Genomic DNA, 20,735 nt, shown 5'->3' with positions numbered 1-20,735 from the left:
ATGTGGATGCATGAAGACTAAAAGGAACATAAAAAACAGAGCTGAAGCGTATAGAAACTTTGACGTAAACCATCAAGGATTGATTAGAAATGTGGTTAAAAGAGGTTACTGTTGATAAACGCAGCGTTCAAGCTTGTTCCGTCTAATCCTGAGCTGACGAGACCGTCGCCAGTCGCAGAAAAAAGCAGTTAATCAAAGAATTAACGTGATTTTCACTGGTTGTTTAACAGCGGTTATGTTCTAAAGTACAAACAAACAAGACCACACTTCCATAAAACCTGGTAAAAAGCTGCTGGAGTATCAAGTTCAAACGTCGACACAGAAGAAGAAGATTGTTGTTTGATCAGGTCTTCTTTAGCCTGTGTTTACACAAGCCCAAAACATCCTGAACCCAGAAAAATAAGCTCCTGTTTGACATATTTGAATATCTACACTTTTCCATCCCAAATCTCATAAAATCAAATTCAGCTTGTCAACATTGAGATTTTTGAATGGCTATAAATGTTTTTTTTATCCACCTAATAGATGGTCTTTTATGCCTGTAACCTCATTGTTGTAGAGAACATGAATGATTGAACATTATGAATCTGTTTCATGCAGTTTATCTGAGGCAACAACCTTTATTTAGTGCAAATAATCATGTTTTTTCACCCTGTACATAAAGAACACTCATATACAGCAACGTAAAGGAGGTAAAGAATCGATCTCCATCAATATATCAAAGATTTAGCCACTTCCTTATGAACTGAGGTTGTCGAACGCTGGAAGGAGCATTTTGAACATCTCCTCAATCCGGTTGACCTCTTCATTGAGGAGGCAGAGTCTGAGGACGTGGGGGAAGGCTCGTCCATCACCTTGGGCGTCAAAGAGCTTCGAGATTGGCCTCGAGATGCTAAAGGCTCTGGACACGGTGGGGCTGTCTTGGCTGACACGCCTGGTCTGGGTCAACGCCCCTGGAGTGGCAGACCGGGGTGGTGGTTCCCATCTTTAAGAAAGGGGAGCGGAGAGTTTGTTCCAACTACAGGGGGATCACACCGCTCAGCCTCCCCAGGAAAGTTTGCTCCTTGGTGTTGGAGAAGAGGCTCCGACCGAATGTTGAACCTCTGGTTCAGAAGGAGCTGTGGGGCTTTAGCCCAGATCGTGGAGCAGATCTTTACCCTGGGTTAAAGAGATAGTGTTTGACCATCCAGTCTACATGTGTTGACTTGAAAAAGGCTGACGGCCGTGTTCCCCGGGGGATTCTGGGGGGGGTGCTGAGGGAGGATGGGGTACCGGAGCTGCTTTTACAAGCTTTTCGGTCCCTGTTTAACTAAAGAAAGAGCTGTGTACGCATTTCCAAATCTGAGGCCCTGGTTCTCAACTGGAAAAAGGTGGAGTGCTCTCTCCGGGTTGGGGGTGAGTCCTTTCCTCAGGTGGAGGAGTTTGGGTATCTGGGTATCTTGTTCACGAGTGATGTCAGGCTGGAGGGGGGGCAGGCGGATTGGGGCTTTGTTAGCAGTAATAAGGGCGCTGCTCCGGTCCGTGGGGGTGAGGGAGCTGAGCCAGAAGGCGAAGCTTTTGATTTGAAATGGGTTTCCTTGGGATGGTGGCTGGGCTCAACCATCCGGAGGGAACTCAGAGTAGAGCTGCTGCTCCTCTGCATCGACAGGAAGTCAGCTGAGGTTGTTCAGGCATCTGAGATTAAGTTAAGATGCCTGAACAACCTCAGCAACAACCTCAATCCTCTGGAGGGATTATGTGTCCTTTCTGGCCTGGGAACGCCTCGGGATCCCTCAGGAGCAGCTGGAGAATGTCGCTGTGGAGAGGGATGTGTGGGTTTCTCTCCTGGATGGGATGGAGGGAGGGATGGACACTTAGTGTTTACAAATCAAGACATTATGAACCCACAGGTCTGATGGTTTAATTGATATTATTTCTGAGATGTGCACCAAAATGTTCAAGAAAGCCCAGAAGAGGAGGCTGTGACACCTTGTTCTCTCATTTTGTTCATTTCTACTGTTTCTGGGTGATGGATCTTGCAGTGTGTTCCTGAAACTAAAGGCTTTTTTACTCCTCCTCAGCCTCAGCTGCTTCAGCCAAGTCTCAGGTTATAAACAGCAGGTAAACCAGCGGGCCGACGTTAGGCTGTGGTGTGGCTGTAGACGCAGAGTGTGACTCCTTATGGTAGATTGTCCCTGAAAGTAGAGCTGTGGCGTCGGAGGGAAGGAAATAATCATAACTTCCTGTGTTTCTACCAACAGCTCACTCATCCACGCCAGCAGGGTGGATGTGTGTCATTCTAGAAAGTCTAGTATAGTTTTATTCTTTATTGATTTATCTGTATTTTAGATAATTAGATATATGTTAGAGGACAAACTCCATGCACTGTGAATCGGTTTGACTTAACTTTAAGGTTTCTTTTGAATACTTTCTTAGTGTTTTACATCATTCGTGTCATATTTTAGAAAATATAAACTGATCAGAAAATGCACATTTTTTTTATCTAAGTAGGGAGTCAGGATGTAATAATATGTGGTATTAATTTTCTTTTTCCTCCTCTCCCCCCTCCCTAACCGCTCAACACTCACATTCATGCAACCAAACATTCATTTACTCGCCCTCCTCACCCATACTTTAACTCTTTTATTCCTACATTTCTTCATCTCCCACATTTAAAACTCACCCCTCTTCTTTCTGACCCCTGATGTTTATTTTTTTACCCCCACCTTTAACCCCTCCCCTGTTAAACATCCCATTTCACCCCCACCTTGTTCTTTTTGTTTTCAAACATTTCCACCCCCCTCCATCTGCATCGCCCCTCCCCTCTTGCCCCTTCTAGTCGCCATCTATCTGGGCATCAGAAAGCGGCCGAGCCCCGGACCCCCCGATGCGGCTGGGATGTGAGGGTACGGAGCCCCCGCGACCCGGCTGAGGTGGTGCTGGCGCTGCGCGAGGCGGCGCAGGGCTGCGGCTGCCAGGTCCACCTGGCCGGGCCTTTCCTCCTGTCCTGCACCCACGGAGCAGCCGGCGCCCGGGTGGCCTTCGAGGCTGAGGTCTGCCAGCTGCCCAGCAGCCTGGGCCACAGCAGCGGTGTGAGGTTTAAGCGCCTGTGGGGGGCACCGTTAGCCTTTAGAGACATCGCCACCAAAGTGTCCAAGGAGCTGGAGCTCTGAGGGCGACCGGAGGTGGGGCATAGAGTTGACAGACAGGTTGAGGAACGAGGAGGAGGAGCAGAATCCACGCCCTCTTCCTCCCTGGGCTCCACCTCATCTGATGAGGCTAGCGATGCCTCACCTCCGCCAAAAGACCCTCCGCTTACGATGCCACCTGAACACAGCCGGACACACGGATGCACAGATGCGGACGGGCTGCCGTCGGCAGATTTATGACGACCCCTGACTTTGGAGCTGTCAGTGACCTTCGACCCTTGCTTAGCACACGCCACCGTGAGCCCCACGGAGTGAAACTGTTCTTTAGCTTCTCACATGTTCACGTTTAAAGATGATCAGGATGTCGTTGCGCAGAGCGGTAACTTGTTGTCCTTGACATTGTTATTCCTGTTTGTAATCATTCCTTTTTAAAGAGCTGCTATTTAAAGATTTGTTTTTATTATTTTTTTGTCTGTTGAGTTTATTTTTTCTTTCGTTCGTGCTTTTTGAAGTGGGCAGACGTCGACAGCTGTTGTCATTACCTGAACCTCTGTTCTCTGGAGGGAGACATGCAGAAATGCAGAAACTTCTGACAGATTCAAAACCAAAATTTCTGCCTCGGCGATAACAAAACTCTACATATTTGGGATTTTCAGGTGTTTGCACCGTTCCTGTTGGAAACATTTGCTTCTCTGTGTGTCGCCGGCTGGCAGGTGAGCTGGTTACAGCCACACAGCCCTCCTTAATCTGAAATCCTGCTTCTTTCAAACACTCATTTATGTCTTAATTAAGTAGTAAAATACTTTAGTTTCCAGCAGCTGAAAGTGGAATCCTCCATTTTTTAGTACTTAGGAGTGTGTCTCAACTGGCCTTTTTACATATTTTAGTCAGTTTCTGAGCCAAATGACATCATTTTACTTGATGTGGAGGAATCAGAATGGATTATTGACACTAATGCATCATCCGACCACCTGTAGCTCATCTGCTTAAAGTATGTTTCCACCCACAGTCCATGTGAAAACATAACAACTGCGATTATGTTTCCCGTCTGTTTTAATCTGTCTTAACATTGCTAAAGAGCAGGAGCGTCGGCCCTTTTTGTCCAGCATTGAAACGGAAGCATTTCTTCTTTTTTCTTTTTTAGAAAAGTGACCCTCGAGTCCTTTTAGATTGAATCTCTTGTATCTGAAACATTTTCCCTCTTCATTTAGGATGAATGAAGTAGCTGGAGTTGGTTTGCAGTACTTCTGATTGCACTTTGTACTGTTTCAGACTGTCCAAAAGCCAATGTCGCTGTTTTCTTCTGTTATTGTGCAATACAGCCACAAAGCCAAGAGTCGAGACTTGAATAAGCATCTTTTAAGACTAATTGGGCTCCTTGTTTTTGATTTTGATGTCGCTGGTATGTTGTTGAAAATTATTGAGCACTTTTTCTTGGCATTTTTTTCTTCTAGTATTTCATTGTACAGCAATGTTTTGGGGTCATTTTGTCTTTAGTCTTTTTCCATTGGCTTCTTGAGTTTCCATAGAGAATCCAGCTGTGACGGCTTCAGGTGTCCAGGCAGATGTGCCATTTGGTTTCCGTAATGCTCCACTTTTGCATTTGGAAACGGAGGTAAAAAGGTTTTTATCTTTATCCAAATTTCACAGACGTCACCTTCATGGAAGTTTATAAAGTGAAAACATGCGTTTGTGTTCCTAATCTCAGAAACACTCGACATACAAGCTGTAGACTTTCCCTCTGTTGACCAATCACGCTCCGCAGTGTACGACTGTTGATCAGATCCAGCTGTGGCTGTAGGGGCTTATGACTGTTAACCGCTCGGACTGCTGCCTCTTTAAGCCGCTGTGGGTGGAGCCGGAGGTTTCTGGTGGGACATTTACTTTGGGTTCTTTTCGTCTCTGAAAGCACTTTGATGCTCCTCACAGAATTGGACAGACATACACTCGCGGGTCTTAAGGTGGATCATGTGTTGCTGCGACGACTGACAACTCCAAAATCAGAAAGGTTGCTGTACTTGTATTGTAACACTCAACAAAAAAAAGAAGCCAAGCGATCGTAACTGCAGCATCGAAGTTGGATGTTTGTGATCTTTTTCTGCAGGATTTAGTTTCGTGGGAGATTTCAGGTGTCCACCACCGTCTGAAAATGTGAAGCTGTGATTTAGGGCTAGTTTATGCAATTTCTCTGTGTACGGCTGGGCCTCACACCCCCCTGAGGCTGTTTTTTCTAGATATGGCTAAGGCCAAGCTTTAAGGCTACAGTTCTGTTGTGTAGTGTGTTTGCAGCTGTCACTGTTAATCAATAAAACCTAACGTATGGGCTGAAATAACAAATGATCGACCTGCAATCCTGCATGTCTCCTAGGAAATAATGTGTGACACAAAAATAAAAGACTTTCAACCTCTCTCACAGTTTCCCGGCCTCTTTTTCTCAGCTGTAGTGTGTGATGCGGTTGTTTCATAACCTGACTAATCTGCTGTGAGTAGCAGCAAAAGACTTTTTCCATGAAGACAACACAAACAAGATGAAGTGATTGTTACATGGGGCTTTGTTTAATAGTCCAGTTCTATTTTACAATCAAATTTTCCTTCGGTGCGTATACATAGCCACGACCAGACTATGCACAGATTGATCCCAGGATGTTAAAGAGAAGATGGTTTTGAGTTACAGGAAGATGGAGACAGAAAAAATAAGGTAAACAGAAGTAAGAAAGAGAAGTGGAGTGTCTTTGATGGAAAGATGAAAGCCAAAAGTATCCGTAACCAGTAAAATAACTTTACAACGAGGCTACGTGTTCATTTTTTTATAAAATAAAAAAGAAACGTAAGACAGTCACTCGGTCATGGGTTGTCTGTTCGCTTTACTTCTGGGCGGGGATCATGCCATCGATGGACTCTCCCTTCTCGAGCTTCTTCTCCATCTCGACCATCAGCTTGACTCCGTCAACCACCATCTGGACCTGCTCCACCTCAGAGGAGCCCAGACGGTCGGCGTTGGAGATGTCGAACACGCCACCCACGGAGGCCGTGTCAACACCACCTGGAAGGAGAAGAAGAGTGAGGCTACATCCTCTCATGTGGTACGTATCGTCTCCAGAGGACCAACATTAACACCAGTTGTACTTCTTGGTCTACAAAAAGACCCGAGACTGAGGTAGAAACTGGTCTCTACTAAAGATTCTGCTTAACAAATGTCCTCGGAGTGTTTTCAGTACCTGTGCCACGCTTCTGCAGACGCAGCCTGGTCAGGATCTCCTCGAACTTGGCGTGTGTGCTGAGCTTGGGCAGCTTGACGTGCACGCCGCCGCGCAGGCCGGTTCCCAGGTTGGAGGGGCAGGTCAGGATGTAGCCCAGATGCTCGCTCCACATGAAGCCGTGGTTGTGCTTCTTGAAGATCTCCTCAATCTGATCAGAGACGAGTAGATTTAGATAAATTACTTGTAGAAAATAATCGTTTGTGTGTTTTTTCTGATGAGTTTAATACCTTCTTCAGGCCAGTGCAGAAGCGTCTGAAGACCTCCTTCATGTTGCCTCCCTTCTGCATGGAGATGACACGCAGGTGATCCTCCTCATTCACCCAGACCAGGAAGGTCTTGTTGTCGTTGTGCCTGAAAGAGGAAGAATCCAGCAGAAAATGTTCAAGAACGAGTGTCTCACGCTGTGCTTGTTTAGTAGATAAACTCGTTTGTATATAACAGCCCAGATAGTGTGAATTATCCAGCTCAGCAGCCTGTTGATTTAGAGGCTTTGAAGGGAAGTTTATGCAACAGCTGCTGAAACCATGACACATTTTAGCAGATGATTGAAAACCGAATTAATTTAGGATTCATTATATAAAGGCTGTGCAAGAAAGCCAGATGGGAGATGTTAGGTTTACTCATTTAGCGGACGCTTTTGTCCAGATAACATGGAGGACGTATCAATGTGGACCAACTTTCTGGGAACACTCGAGCTCCTGACCCACAGCTGGCCCTGCTCATCATGTACCTTTATAACAGGGGAAGCCCTGATGAAAGATCTTTATTCCTGTCTGTATTTCTCACCAGATGCCTCTGCCGTCGGGCCAGTCACGGGCCATTCCGGCGCAGGTCAGCAGGGGGGACACGGGCTTGTCAAACAAGAAGTGATCAGCGATCAGCTGCTCCTGCTCGGCGTCGGTCATGCCGTTCAGGGGGTAGTACTTTCCCTTGAACTCACCATCCAGGCTGGCCAGGGCTGAGAGGAAATGAGAGAGGGAGGTTAAGAAGTCTTCCCCTGAAAACAACATCCTGTTTTTCCACAGTGAGTAGTTTGATGCTCACCCTCAATGGACAGCTTCTCAATGCCTCTGCGCTCTCCACGGCTGTTGTGTGGCGGCAGGGTGAATCCCTTGATGCTGCGGCCGGTACGAACGCGGCTGGACAGCACGTAGTTGGGGTCCAGGTCATCGCCACCCTGAGACATAACGAACACACCTCATTGTAATATTTCCACCATCCGTTTTAAGTTCCTAACTAATAAATCTTTTAAACACAGTTGATTTTGTGTTCACACCAACACCGTCATGCATGTCTTGACCCTTCACCTTCAGGTTCTCGAAGTTCAGGTCGGTCTTGTGCTTGTCGGTGGGCTTGTATCCACCGTGACGGTCGGAGATGACTGGGTCCAGCAGATCCTTGAAGACCTCGTAGCTCTCCTCATCACCAGCAACGCAGCCCACGGTCATGATGAAGGGGTGACCTTTGGGACAAAGACAGTTCAGCCTCGCTCAGACTCATTCTGACTGCCTGCATATTACAGGTTTGGCTGACATTGCTACTAATAACATGACAGTCTGAGAGCATATGTTTGGTAGTTTCTGCTCTCTGCGCTGACAGACTCGCTTCTTCTTACCAGGGTTGTCAATACCAGTCTGGATCACATCATCCAGGGTGAAGCCGCTGGGAGTAGACTTGCTCCTCAGCTTGCCGTAGATCTCCTTGTTCAGCACCTGAAGCAGGTCAAACGTGTGAGTGAATCATCCTGACTGAAACTTTTGTTTTTACATGACTTAGTTTAGGCAGCTAAAGCACAACATCAGTGGGCGGGTGTCTCTACCTTGGCCATGTGGTTGTTGTGCAGGGAGAGATCGGGGAACTCCTCATCCACGGAGAACTTCATTTTGTAGTCATTGTGGCAGTTCTTCGTCATGGCTGCGATTCTTACTCCGTCTGAGAGGAGATGGGAGGAGGTGTGTGATTATTGAGTCATTTGGTGAGACTACGACACCAGAAAAGAGCTGAAACACCATGAGTACCAATCTTATTGTCTGGCATTTCTCCAAGTTTCTCAAGTGCCTTGTCTATAAGTCTTCTGGTGAAAAGGAGACACCTTCTCATTGTCTCTGTTTCTTTACTGCTTTCCTGTCTCTCTGACCGTCTCAACACCCGTCCTCCCCTCACAGCAAAGACTATTAATAGCACGGGTGGGCCACCTCTTGTCCTGCACCCCTCCCACTTTTGCAGTGAGTCTCCAGCACATTATGATGAATAATTTTCTCTCCAGCCAACCTGAACATCTTAGTCGTCAAACTCACATGCGATTTATCTTCTGACAACCTGTTACACTTTAGACTAAGAAAACTGCTTGAGAAAAAGTTATTTTTGTACATGTTTTACTCCAAAATGACAGATTTTTAAGTATAAAGCTGGATTTAACTGGGCTACAGCTGCAGAATTAATGATTTTTTGGTCAGGAATTAAGCCACAAATACATGTCATTCTTATCTATGCTAGTCTGTAACCTACAGCCAGAAGTTAGTTAAGTCATTTCTTGAAGGTGCACTGGACTGATGAAACCTGGTACACCTAAAGGTCAAAGCTTACGTGCCTCACAGATGGTTGCACAAGTTCCATGGCTAAATCAAGCCTTCCTAAACTATTTCGACACACCTCAAGCCTGTTCTGCAGGCGTCAGCAACCGCTGACAGACGGCCACAACTGTTCGAGTGACACCACACAGCTGCATGCTTAATTACACATCCGAGTGTGTCAGGTCTTTCAAAGAGAAGCGACATTTCAAGTGCCACAGAAGTGCCACCAGAGAGGTTTTTTGTAGTGTCCGTATCAGGGAAAAATGTGCAAAGCTTCAGAGGAATCCAAAACCAAACTGCAGAAGAAGAACTCATTTGTGGGATCTTTTTTTTTTTTTAGCCTTTTAGTTTTCACAGAATTGTGCCAGAAAGAAGCTTTTGTCCATATTTAAATGGTAAAATCCTCACAATATTTACCACGGAATGATCAAAACGACTAGCTAATGCAATGTGCTGCTTTTTTCTTTTTTTTTTACCTGCTTAGGAGAAAAGAAAGAGGTAACAGATCCCGGGATCAGATCCTGTCCACCAAATGTAGGGGTAGCCCAGCTCTAACAAGGAATGGACTTTAGCATTTATACCCAGCTCTCTGTCGCTATTGGCTGACTGGCCCTGGGGTCCCCTCGTTTGATTGGTCACATGGGGTTTTCTGTCCCTGACTGAGTTTCTAAAAGGCAAGAATGAACGTCATACAACTCTCAAGAAGAGAGACGAGGGAACAGCTGCTGCTGGCTGGTCCAACCTTTCACCTTCTGCCTGCTAGTAGCTGGTTGATAGAAACCTGCAGGCAAGAAGTTTGTAGAGAAACACAATTATCCACAAACATTCATAGCTGCACGCACAGTCATAACTCCCTTGTAGTGACAGTAGATCCATATGCACTTAGAGGCACTGATAACTGTTTGAATTAATGTCCAGAGTTAGAGTTAATGGCATGCAAATGTTAGCTATTTTTACACCTTTAGGATTGAGTCTCCTCTAAAGAATCTTTAAAAACTCCCAACTTCTACACGAGGGCCCTAAAACTCACCCACACGTCAAGCTTCACAGTCAAATCATGAATAAAAAGCACAACAAAGACTAAGGAAAAGCATTTTAATGGGATTCTACTGCAGTATGCATCTACGTTGTTTCGTAACAGCGAGGCTCTGATTGTTTGGATGCACATGTACAATATCTAATCTCTTCCGTGTCTTTTCAGCATCGTCTTTGAATCGATGAAGCTGACTTACTGGAGTTCAGTCTGTCATCGCTTGAAGGAGTTCAGTTTGTCTTGGATTACATCATCAAAACAGTCGACAGAACGGATTGGGTTGCATTTAACAGCCCGCTCGCTAACAAATTTGCAAAGTGACAAGCGTGAGTTTAGGATCTGTTGGTCTGCTTCTCGTGTGAAATGTCATGTAATGATGCATAGTGACAGCCTGTGCAAACTCAAAACATTTGGCAAGTCAGAGGAGAGAATGCCTCTTTGTACGTTTACACTGAGGAGGCTTCTCCTGCCTGATGCAAGGATTGTTTTGTGTAGTGATTGGTTCAAAAGACCAGTCAGGTCTGGGCTCAGAGATGGGTATACCCGGATCTTTCTGTTTCTGTAAAGCCTCCAGTCCAACTCCAGCATAAGTGCCCCGCACCTGTAATCTGATAGACCTCAGTAATCTACCCACAGAGGGATAATAAATCCCCCACATCATGTGACAGTTTAGAAATAGGGGGGTGGAGCTGAAAAATACTGTGATGCAAACAGCAGTTGGATATAAAAATGAGAGTTTCCTCATCGCATATCTCTCATTTTACTGATTTCACGCTGAAGCGTGGTGTACATAGATTAACGATAGGTTCAGATATGCAACATAAATATATCTTTTATCACTAATTCAACATGTTTTTCCCCACAACTGACCCTGCAGCTGCTGCTAATGATCCAAAAACAGCTCTGGTGACAGTTCTGAGACGGCCGCAGCTGTCTCTCACAACCTATGGATTATAATCACAATGAATTGGACTCTAATTGGCTTGAATTGGACACTTTCATTGAAGTGCCTTGAGATGACATTTGTTGTGATTTGGCTGTATTTTGGGGTAGATATTCTCACATCAGGTTTGTTCCTTGTGTTAAAAACAAACGTATAACTTTTGGGTTCACAGTGAGCAAGTATGGACTCACTGAACACACCGTCTGTGACTCATAAATGGGAAAGATGTTGATATTTCACACAAAAATAGACAGTTTACTATATGCTCTCTTTTAAAATTTAAGTGGTTGAAACTCACCTCAACCTACAGCCCATTAAAACATATTTAAAAAACATAAATGTTGTAAATCTGGCCACCTTCAGAGGGATATTGTTCCCCAGAATGCTTATGCATGTAAGAAATGATCATGGGTCCAAATAGCCTGAATGTGAGACATGAGTTTTGTCCAGAACAAAACAGGTTCAGATAAATACGGGATTTTTTGGGTTCCTGTCACAGAGCACCTTGAACGTATGCTTTTTACTTTAATGTGAATTCTTTCTAATGTTTTGCAGGAGAGCGCTGCAGGAAGGTTCCTGGTTCAAATTTCTCTGTGGAGTTTGTGGATAATCTGTCTTCCTTCCAGTCTAAAAGCGTACATGTTGGGTTAATTGGTGATTAAAAATTGAGCTTATGTGTTAGTGTGCGCGAGGTTTTTGTCTCTGTGTTTCTGAGACTAATGACCCGTCTGATGGTAGCTGGGATCCCCCTGAATACCCCTGATTTGGGTCAAGCGATGATAGAAAATAGATGGATGTTTGGTATTGTAGGGGTAGTTTGCAACAAAAGTCATCTCCAGCCTGTTTACAAAGTAAACAAGTTTAGACCAACGCAGAAATTACCCAGCTAAGGAAACAACAGACTGCACTGAATCTTTGCTTCTGTTAAATCTCCTGTCCTGAGCGTGCACGCTGCAGAGAGTGACAGTGGAGAGGAAAAACTTCCTTTTAATGGAAAGAGACCTCCAGCAGAACCAGACTGACCAGCAGAGGAGCGAAAGGACAGGACAGAGACAAAAACAAGCTCAAAAATACAGAGCAATGATGGTGGACACATATATGGAAAGTGCTCAGTGCATCATGGGAGATCATTCAGATGTCCACGCCTGTAGCAGCATAACCAGCATTAAACCTGACTGGGAAATATGGGTGTAGAGGCTTCAGTTTAAGATCATCCTGGAGATTATTTCCATGTTCAGGCTGCTCCGTAATGGCTTTCTGGTATTTCCTCTATATCCTTTTAATATCTAGGATATATATACTATGCTGATGACAGTTTAGTCTACATACCAAATAATCACTCCAGGTCTAGACTTACTTTTCCCATAATGATCCTTGATTTTACTTTAGGTTCAGTTTGCTGTGCAGGAGAGTGTGAGAGTACTGTTGTTGTTGAGCTCATTCTCCGGTTTGCAGCGTAATTTTTGTATGTAAGTGTTGTGTGGATTGTGTGCAGGGATTGAGAGAGTCACTCTGAGTCCCAGCTTCTTAGCTCTAAATCAACACCCAGGCTCCAGTTTCACAGCTGTGGCCTGACCATTCACAGACATGACTTTCCAAATTAGTCTCTCCCCCATGCTGCTGCATGAGGTTCACCCTTTGAGCACACTCTTATGTGAATGATTACATATTGCCTTTACAATAAGCAAGAGAATATCAGTGTATCCACTAATCACAAGGCTGCCAGCTTGAAGCTCGGCCCCTTTCACGTGTCCAAGTGTCTTTTGGTAAGACACTGAAACCCCAACTGATGCCCGATGGCAGGACAACCCCTTGCATCACGGCGCTGCGTGAGTGGGTGGCTGCAGCACACATTGAACATCGCTCTTTTTAGGATCAAACTGAGGTTAAAAGTCATTATACAACTGCAATTTACCATCACTCATAACCTTAGAAATAAAGTCCAATCGGTGAGCCATAAATCTGAACTAATGCATCGCATTTAACATCTCCTTTTGAAATATTTGCACCTTTCATTTTTGGCACGCGGATTAATGAGTGTTGACCAAATGAAGTGGCCCAATAAGGTGGTTATAAGGTATAATAATAATAAGGTAAAAGCACCATTATACTGCAGATTACATCCTTTAACACAGCCCCCGTCAATAAAACTCAAAGGTCACGCTGACTGAAATGGGATCTGTGTTGTGTGCATCTTCTGCCTATTCAGACCAGTTAGTTCTGTCGCTCGTATGCCATGGTGGCACAGGTCCAGTATCCCAGTTTAGACTGTCACTCTATCCCACAGCACTTACCCCACATGCACACCTATTCCAGCCTGCCCCCTCCCTCATACAGGGTCAAACAGCCCCAGACCCCTGCAGCTGCCTTGTGGAAACAGGCGCTCAGGAACAGTTATGTAAAGCAGGAACACGGTGCGAATCGTTCACAATGATTTTCACATGAATCCTGTTGGCCGAATGTGCAAATATTCAACACAGCTGAGTATGTGGGAGGTGCAGAGCTTTCGAAATGACATGATATTGAACAGAATACATTCACTAATGTTTGTTGTGATTAGAAAATGGTCTGCAGAGTCATATTAGATGGGAGAGTTGGGGCAGTTTATAGTGTGTGCATGAAGCAAGCCGTGGAAACCTGCAAAGCTCATTACAATCCACTGCAAAAGCTATGCACGTAAAGCTGCATTTTTGTACCACAAATGTATATTTACATAGTTATTTTTAAGTTATTTTACATATATATGTTTCTAGTATATGTTCAGACGTGTTTACAAACGCATACATATACAGAATATAAGATAATGTATTAACAAAGTTCATCAAGTCCGAGGCCTCCACAGTTACAAATGGTAGGTTTATGCTAGTAACGTTTTTCAGGTGGAACCAGTCGTGCACTTAGATTCTGTTTTATTATTCTATGTGTTAGGAGCCAGGAGTCACTCAGGCACAGTAGTTTAAACATAGTTTGGGTTGGCGTGGTGTCTGATAGCAGATTTCTATACACACTAAAGGTCTTAAGGAGCAGTTGAGGGCTACAAGCATTCTGAGGTTCACACACGAGTGTTGCCAGGAGCAACTGGCAGACTTATGGCATCCGCTGACACAAGTTTGTGATGTTTGTTTCCACTTTCATCTTATAGATTCACGTTGTGTTGCAGAGTTTCCTGCACTGAAAGCGCAGAAACTGAAGGAAACCGAAAATTTGAGGATTCACAAACTGACGTTGGTGTTTCATACTTAAGTTGATACAAAATAAGTTCATGATACCACAAATAGTTGCTCAAACTTTCTTATGGGAAGCGACGGCAGCAGGATTGAGGACGCTGGTTCCTTCTTTGGATTCCTAAGATTTGACCCAGGCTAAGAGTTTTAGACATACATGTCCTGACCCAGAGAGGGGGAAAAAAATGATGTTAGCAGTTGGAGGAGCCCACAAATAGACTCAGGAATTTGAAAGACAACAACTGTGTGGACATGTGTGGATGCTAAGCTGTCCACGGTTAAAATGACTGGAATAGAATGAGCAGGATTGAATGAGGAGTCACCCTGATTCGGCCAATGAGGCGTAAGGCTTTGTGATTGGTTTAGTAAAAAACTGAAGGAGTGGGATTTAGTTTCACTTGTTTCATTTCATCTGATTATCCTTCACATTTCTGTTTGCTTCTGTCATTTTCTGTAACACTAATTAGCTTTATGTCACAAAGCAACTTCTCTGTAGATCGCTGCCTTGTCATCGTGGAGATGCGTGAGGTCCTGAGATTCCAAGAGCAACGCTGTCTGGAGCTATGCTCCTCGTGGAGTCGAGTTGGAGGTCATCGACAAAGAACAAAACCGACTGTTACGTCAGAGGTGGAACAGGCGGAAAAACCTTCACTCAGACTCAGTGGCTTTGAAGGAGCGTGAGGGCAATGACAACTGTGTCCATCACAGTTCAGTTGAGTTTAATATAATTTAATAATCCCCAAAGGGAGATTATATTGCTTCAGTAAATTATAATATAGACAGATAACAGAACAAATAAGATATAAATCAGCTCACAAACATGTAGAAAGTTGTAGCAGTGAGGAAGGTGGAGTAGAAATCTTCAGATATCGGCATTAATAGATTGGGGCATTGTTTGTGTAGCTCGGCAACAACTTAGCTGGTGATGTCACACACAGCGTCAGCAGGTTACCAAGGTGAAACTCTCAGTGGACTCACAGCCAGCAGTTCAACATCTGGGCTGCAGAGACTCTCCTTCTCAGTGACAGGTCCAGGATTACACCAGCTGTTGTTAACAAGCTCCTCCTTTACTGTTACCTCTCTGCCTGCCTCTATAACCCATATAGTCTTAAAGCTGAGTAGAGAGGTGTTAGAGTTGTTCCTGCAGCCATGACTCAGAGAAACAAGTAATATTTCCTTCCATTTTATCCATCAGTGCTCTCATTTCCCATGATACTCAAGGGCAGAAATGGTTTAAACGTCCTCATCCTGGACGTCTCCTCTTCAGCTCGTCTGGGTTTGGGGTCTTATTCTAGGCATTAGAAAGCTCAATCAGCTGCTCCCACATGCTGACAACTTTCTCATTGCTGTGGTCATGCATCATAACAAAGTGCCAGAAATACCAGCAAACATCATCCAACCAGCAATAGAGAAATATTTAGAAAATCTTTGTTTTCACAGAAAAAAGATAATTAGAAAATGCAAATAATTTCGGACATAAATCTGACCTGATGGTGAACCCATTGTGTGTGGTTGGATTTGTGTCATTAAAACACAAAGTCTGCTTACAGATATTCTGCCTCACGACTTTTCACGTTACTACTGGTGTCAGAAACAGCAGCTTCTAAAAATGCCTTGTTTCACACTAAGTCTGGCCTTGTTCTAAAACTAATTTGCAGGAACATGATCGAATCTTGGGCTTCTCCAGCTTAATTTGTTTGTTTTAAAGAAAAAGAAGCATGGTGTGTTAAGGAAGTGGAATCAGACCCAGAGTGGTTGAGGTATGTCTGTCTATAAAAGTTTACAGATGCTGGGAAGGACTACTGCTTTGTTTGGGTGAGTATTACTAAGGTTACTAAGAAATTATATAAAAACTGGAGACACTTGTTTTATGTCCTGTAATCGTCTTTGGTTGTATTTTATGGATTTGGGTTTAATAGTGAGCTTGTGGGAGAGAACACCACCACATTCAGGGTGATCAGTAACATGATATCATAAGCAACAGAAAATGGACACAAATTAGGGGAAATTATGGAGATATAAAAAGAAACGGCAAAAACTGAAAGATGATATCATCAGTTTCATGGGGATGAAGAAACAATCTTGATTATCCATCCATCTGCACAAGGCTACTTATTTACAATGATGTAACGAGTTTACATTATCTTTACAAAGTAGTTTTGAATTTCTGTGATTTTTTTGTGTATTCTGTGAAGGTGACGGACGAGAGCTGACAATGAAACATGAGATACTCTTGAGGGAGCTGAGGGGAGGGAGGGGCGTGGATTTCTATCTTTAGTGTCGCCTCACCAGGTCCTCCAACGACAGCTCTTCCTATTGAATTACTTTGACTCAGCTGCCAGTCCATCAGTCCCCTCTATTCATCCCCCCTGACATGAGCAGATTGGTGAATTTCATATTTCTTTAGTAACTCAGCAGGACTACTCATAAGACAGGATGCACTCAGAGCATAACTCTGAATTAACACTTAATATTTGTTGTATTTAATTTCATATTTGGCTTAACACCCCTGTATGAGGTTTTGTGTGATGCCTTCACTGCTGTAACATAGAAAAGGTCTTTCCTGACCTTACTAGTTGCATAGCTCAAAGGATGCTAACACTGCCTCAGCAGTCCACGCCTGTGGTCCAGACTGAAATACATCTGCATAACATGATGAATTGCCAAGAAATTTGATATTTGTGGTCCCCAGATGATGAATCTTTTTGACTTTGGTGATCTAGTCAGCCATATTACAGAAACCCAAAACATTCCCACCAATGACAATTCCAGCTTGTTTAGTGCTGATTAGCGAGTAGCATGCGTTAAGATGAGAAACAGGAGAAACAAAATACATTTTGAACATTATAATGTCAGCTCGTGGCATTGTGAGCATCTTTAAAAGCTAATATTAGCATTTAGTTTTAAACATGGCAGCATAAAGCTAAAATAAATTGAAACATAGAGAATTAGCAGCAATGAAAGGCCCTTTGCTTGGTCTCCTTATGTTGATATTTCACTGCTGACTAGCATGTTAGCATGCTAAGCTAAGATGAGGAACATGATAAATAAATGATCTTTTAAACATTGTAATGTAAGCATTTGATATTGTGAACATGTTTTTAATGTTTACATTGGCATGTAGTTATAAACATAGATGTTTAAAGCTAAAATAAATAGAAATATTGAGAATTATCGGCAATGAAAAGCCCCTTGCTGTCTCCTCATGTTGATTGTTTCAATGCTTATTAGCCTGTTAGCATGCTAAGCTTAGATGAGGAACATGAGAAACAAATGACCTTTTAAACACTATATTGTTAGCATGTACATTGTGAATATGTTTAAAGGCTAATATTAGCATCTAGCTTTAAACACAACTGCTTAAAGCCAAAATAAATTGAAAAATCGAGTACTAGTGGCAAAGAAACCCTCTTGCTGTGTCTCCTCATGTTGATATTTTCCTGCAGATTAGCATGTTAGCTATAGTTGGGTTATGCTCCTTATCTGAGGGTAATTATCCTTGGATATATAGCGGTGAATGAATTGAATCACTGGTATGATAGGTGGCACTGTACCCATTTCAACTATCGCTAAGGATAAGGAGCATAACCCAACTATAGCTAAATCAAGTAGCTGATTGTCTCCTCCTTGTATAAGTGCTCCTGCTGCTGGTCTGTTGTAGCTGTAGACTTCAGCTGTTTTCACACATGGGCTGAATTCGCTCTCACATACACCCCATTTGGAAAATAGAACTGTTTTTTGCATGGTGTTGATTAAAGCAGCGCAATGATGATCTTACGAGTACAGTCCGAGTTAACTTTGTTCTTTGCTGGTAAAATCTATAGCTTCTTGAAGAACACCGAGGCTCCTCGGCTTTGGTTTAGTTTATTCTTCTGCTCGACTGTGACACCCAGTGGTTTTACAAGATGGTATATTGGACCTTTAAACGCTATTCGGATTCAGCAGGAAGCTCCTCAGAAACCAGGCTTATTTTAACCATGAACTTTATTTAAATCTTGTCAGAACCATTGTTTCAGCCTTGTGATACCAGACCCACGGTTGTCATGTATGTGTCATTGTTGCCATTCATTCTATAAGTCATTCATTTCTAATTTTACAGTACTGGGATGTCGTCCAGGACAGCTGTAGTATGTGAACCCTGCTGAGTCCTCTGTGTGTGTGTCTGTTGCATAATCATTCGAGCATGTGTGTCCATGCACACCTCAGCGGTATCATCCTCTTCTCTTATGCTCATTCATGTCCATTTCAACGTACCGTGTGAGTGCTTTTTTAAAGCCAGTGTGCAGTCCCACCACCTTTCTAATCTCAGCATTGATTCATTATCTGACACTTTTACACAAGCTTCATATCAGTCAAGAATCTGATGCCTTGTGTCTTCTGTGTGAAGAAAAAAGAGAAGATGTAGCTGAATAAATGATGACACACAGTCAAGATGTAGTTATTTTTGGCTTTAGCGCTGTATCGGTATGCTGTGTTGTTAATGCATCCTCAGAGTGGGACACTTGAACTGTGCAACTGTGAGGTGACAGCAAAATGAAACTGTGATATATTCAGTCATCAGAGCGAGTCAAATGCCTCATTAGAGTTGAGCATGTGTGTGTGAGGGAAACCCAACACCCATCCCAACAGTGACTTAATTAATTCTTAAATGCAAGTGGAAACACAACAGTAACTCAGTAACACTCAACTTAAAAATGGAGAAATAACAGTTATTATAAAGGTCATTGAGGTTTGTAGAAAGGTTTAGTGGGCTGAACAGAGCAGAAGGTGAAGCTGCTGTATCAGTGTTGCACCGAGAATAAAGCTATTAGATCTTTTTCTTCAAGTGAATCACTGGCTGTGCTGCAGACACAACCCACAGAATGATAAAGGAACTTTACATAAACCCTGATGTCTGAATACATCCAGGCAGGCGGCCGTCCTTCTTCAGTCTGGATCTTACTTTTAAAATGTAGTTTTCCTCTTTCGTTAATGCTTATTATTTTATTTGCATTATCACTCAGTTTAATTAAAACTAATTGGATTATATTTGGCTTCAGTTGGACTGTATCTTTCAGGGGCCTTAAGATGACTTTTTATTGTGATTAGCCGCTACATAAATAAAGCTAAATTGAATTGAATTTAATTGTATATGCAAATAAAGTGGAGTCAAACACTGAGCAAAGAAGAGACTTTGAGCCACAGAGTTTGACAGTAAATATATGATGGTCCTGCATAAACGAGGGTTAAATTCCCAGATGTAAAACTCATACAGTCATCCATATGTTGAAAAGAAGAGATCCTGCATTAACATTTAAAACCTCCACAGAAAATGTCACACTTTGTAACTAAGGGGCATCAGAACCATCAGAACCCACTTCTCACTGAACTTTTCGGACACTGAAGTCAGTCTGTTGCCCCCTTCAGATCCCTAATTAAAGCTTTTGCTCTTTGTCGCTGCCTTCAGCAACGATTTATCTATATTTATAACACATTTTATTGTGTGAACATCCTTCTGAACTGACTCACATTATCCCTTCTTGTAAATTTGTTAAGAAAGGATAAACAGATAATTATTAAGGTGTATTAAGGTATAAATGTTATGTTATCCCTTTTATCTTTTTATCCTCTTTGGGTATAAAAGGTAAGAACATAGATGGTCTCCCCTGACTGGTTTCTGACTCTGAATCCTGCGGCACTTGTGTGTTTTCTGCTCTGATATTTGTTGTTTCAGGGCTCATTTGGTTTGTCCAACACACATTAAACCACAAACGTCACACAGGTTAATGCGTTATTTATTAAACCTCCTGATGTGACTTCAGGAAACCAAGAAAAAGTCACTGAGAAGATGTAGCTCAGTATTTCCTGCTAGAAATAATTGCAAAGATTTGCAGTAAAAAACACAATAAGCAGCAACCTGCCTACCACAAACACTTATTAATCAATTAATTTTGATATTGTCCTCCCATGTTTAGCATTTTTAAAGAGAAAGCTTCCATAAAAACAAACAAAACAGGGCCTGGAAATCCACGAGTAAATGTGGCTCCTGTTATTAACATCCTGTTTACTGTTGATTCATGTTAAGCCACCGGGCTTCAACCCCACTGATTCCCTGTAAATGAGTCTTAGTGTAACTCAAAGGAACCTTTTCCTTAAACCTCGTTCCTTCAGCTTAACTAATGTGACATTAATAAGACTAATGCAGACCCCACTCTGTGACCTCTAAGCTCACAGACCCTCCTGTTAATCTCACTTAGTGTTAATCTGCGACCAGGCAGCAGCAACATGAGAAAACAGTGATGAACAGAAACTAAAGAAACAATAACACCCTGAATGAAGGTGTGTACATATTAGAAAAATACTGATAACTGTGTTTCTGCTCTGAACCATACTAACAAATACTGTATAAATGACCACAAGATCCGATACACTTAATGAACCGGCAGCTCTTTTCAAACTAAGTTAGTTGTGTTTTCAAAGTTATATATTTACACCGTTTCCATTTGTCAAACGAGTTAAACATGTCTGCTTTTAACTCAGTGTATGTAGTTAATTTTAAAATAATATTAATGAATCGGTCTTAGAGGAGGAGGAG

At 43.0% G+C, this 20,735-nt stretch overlaps 2 protein-coding genes across 5 annotated transcripts in view; one reads left to right on the top strand and one right to left on the bottom strand.

The window, feature by feature from the left end:
- The window catches only part of mark4b (MAP/microtubule affinity-regulating kinase 4b), a 50,255-nt gene extending 44,718 nt beyond the window's left edge, over positions 1-5,537 (top strand). For 2 of the 4 annotated variants that reach the window (XM_072392078.1, XM_072392075.1), the window contains one exon: positions 2,819-5,537. In XM_072392078.1, the coding sequence (XP_072248179.1) occupies positions 2,819-3,152 (334 nt within the window). In that variant the 3' untranslated portion in view covers positions 3,153-5,537. The remainder of the gene's footprint in view (positions 1-2,818) is intronic. The other 2 variants (XM_072392076.1, XM_072392077.1) reach the window with 2 other exon arrangements.
- A 379-nt stretch (positions 5,538-5,916) lies between these two features.
- ckmb (creatine kinase, muscle b) lies at positions 5,917-9,537 on the bottom strand. The gene is made up of 9 exons (XM_072392074.1): positions 9,438-9,537; positions 8,208-8,320; positions 8,004-8,100; positions 7,696-7,850; positions 7,433-7,565; positions 7,175-7,346; positions 6,616-6,739; positions 6,347-6,536; positions 5,917-6,171 (listed from the first exon to the last, which is right to left on the bottom strand). Exons 2-9 carry the CDS (start codon positions 8,298-8,300, stop codon positions 5,993-5,995), a joined length of 1,143 nt encoding a protein of 380 aa, XP_072248175.1. The 5' UTR covers positions 8,301-8,320; positions 9,438-9,537; the 3' UTR covers positions 5,917-5,992.
- Positions 9,538-20,735: the final 11,198 nt, after the last annotated feature.

Source organism: Leuresthes tenuis, unplaced genomic scaffold, assembly GCF_036924035.1.
Source record: "Leuresthes tenuis unplaced genomic scaffold, fLeuTen1.0.hap1 SCAF_9, whole genome shotgun sequence".
Lineage (NCBI taxonomy): Eukaryota > Metazoa > Chordata > Actinopteri > Atheriniformes > Atherinopsidae > Leuresthes > Leuresthes tenuis.
This window is presented reverse-complemented; position numbering and strand designations above follow the sequence as displayed.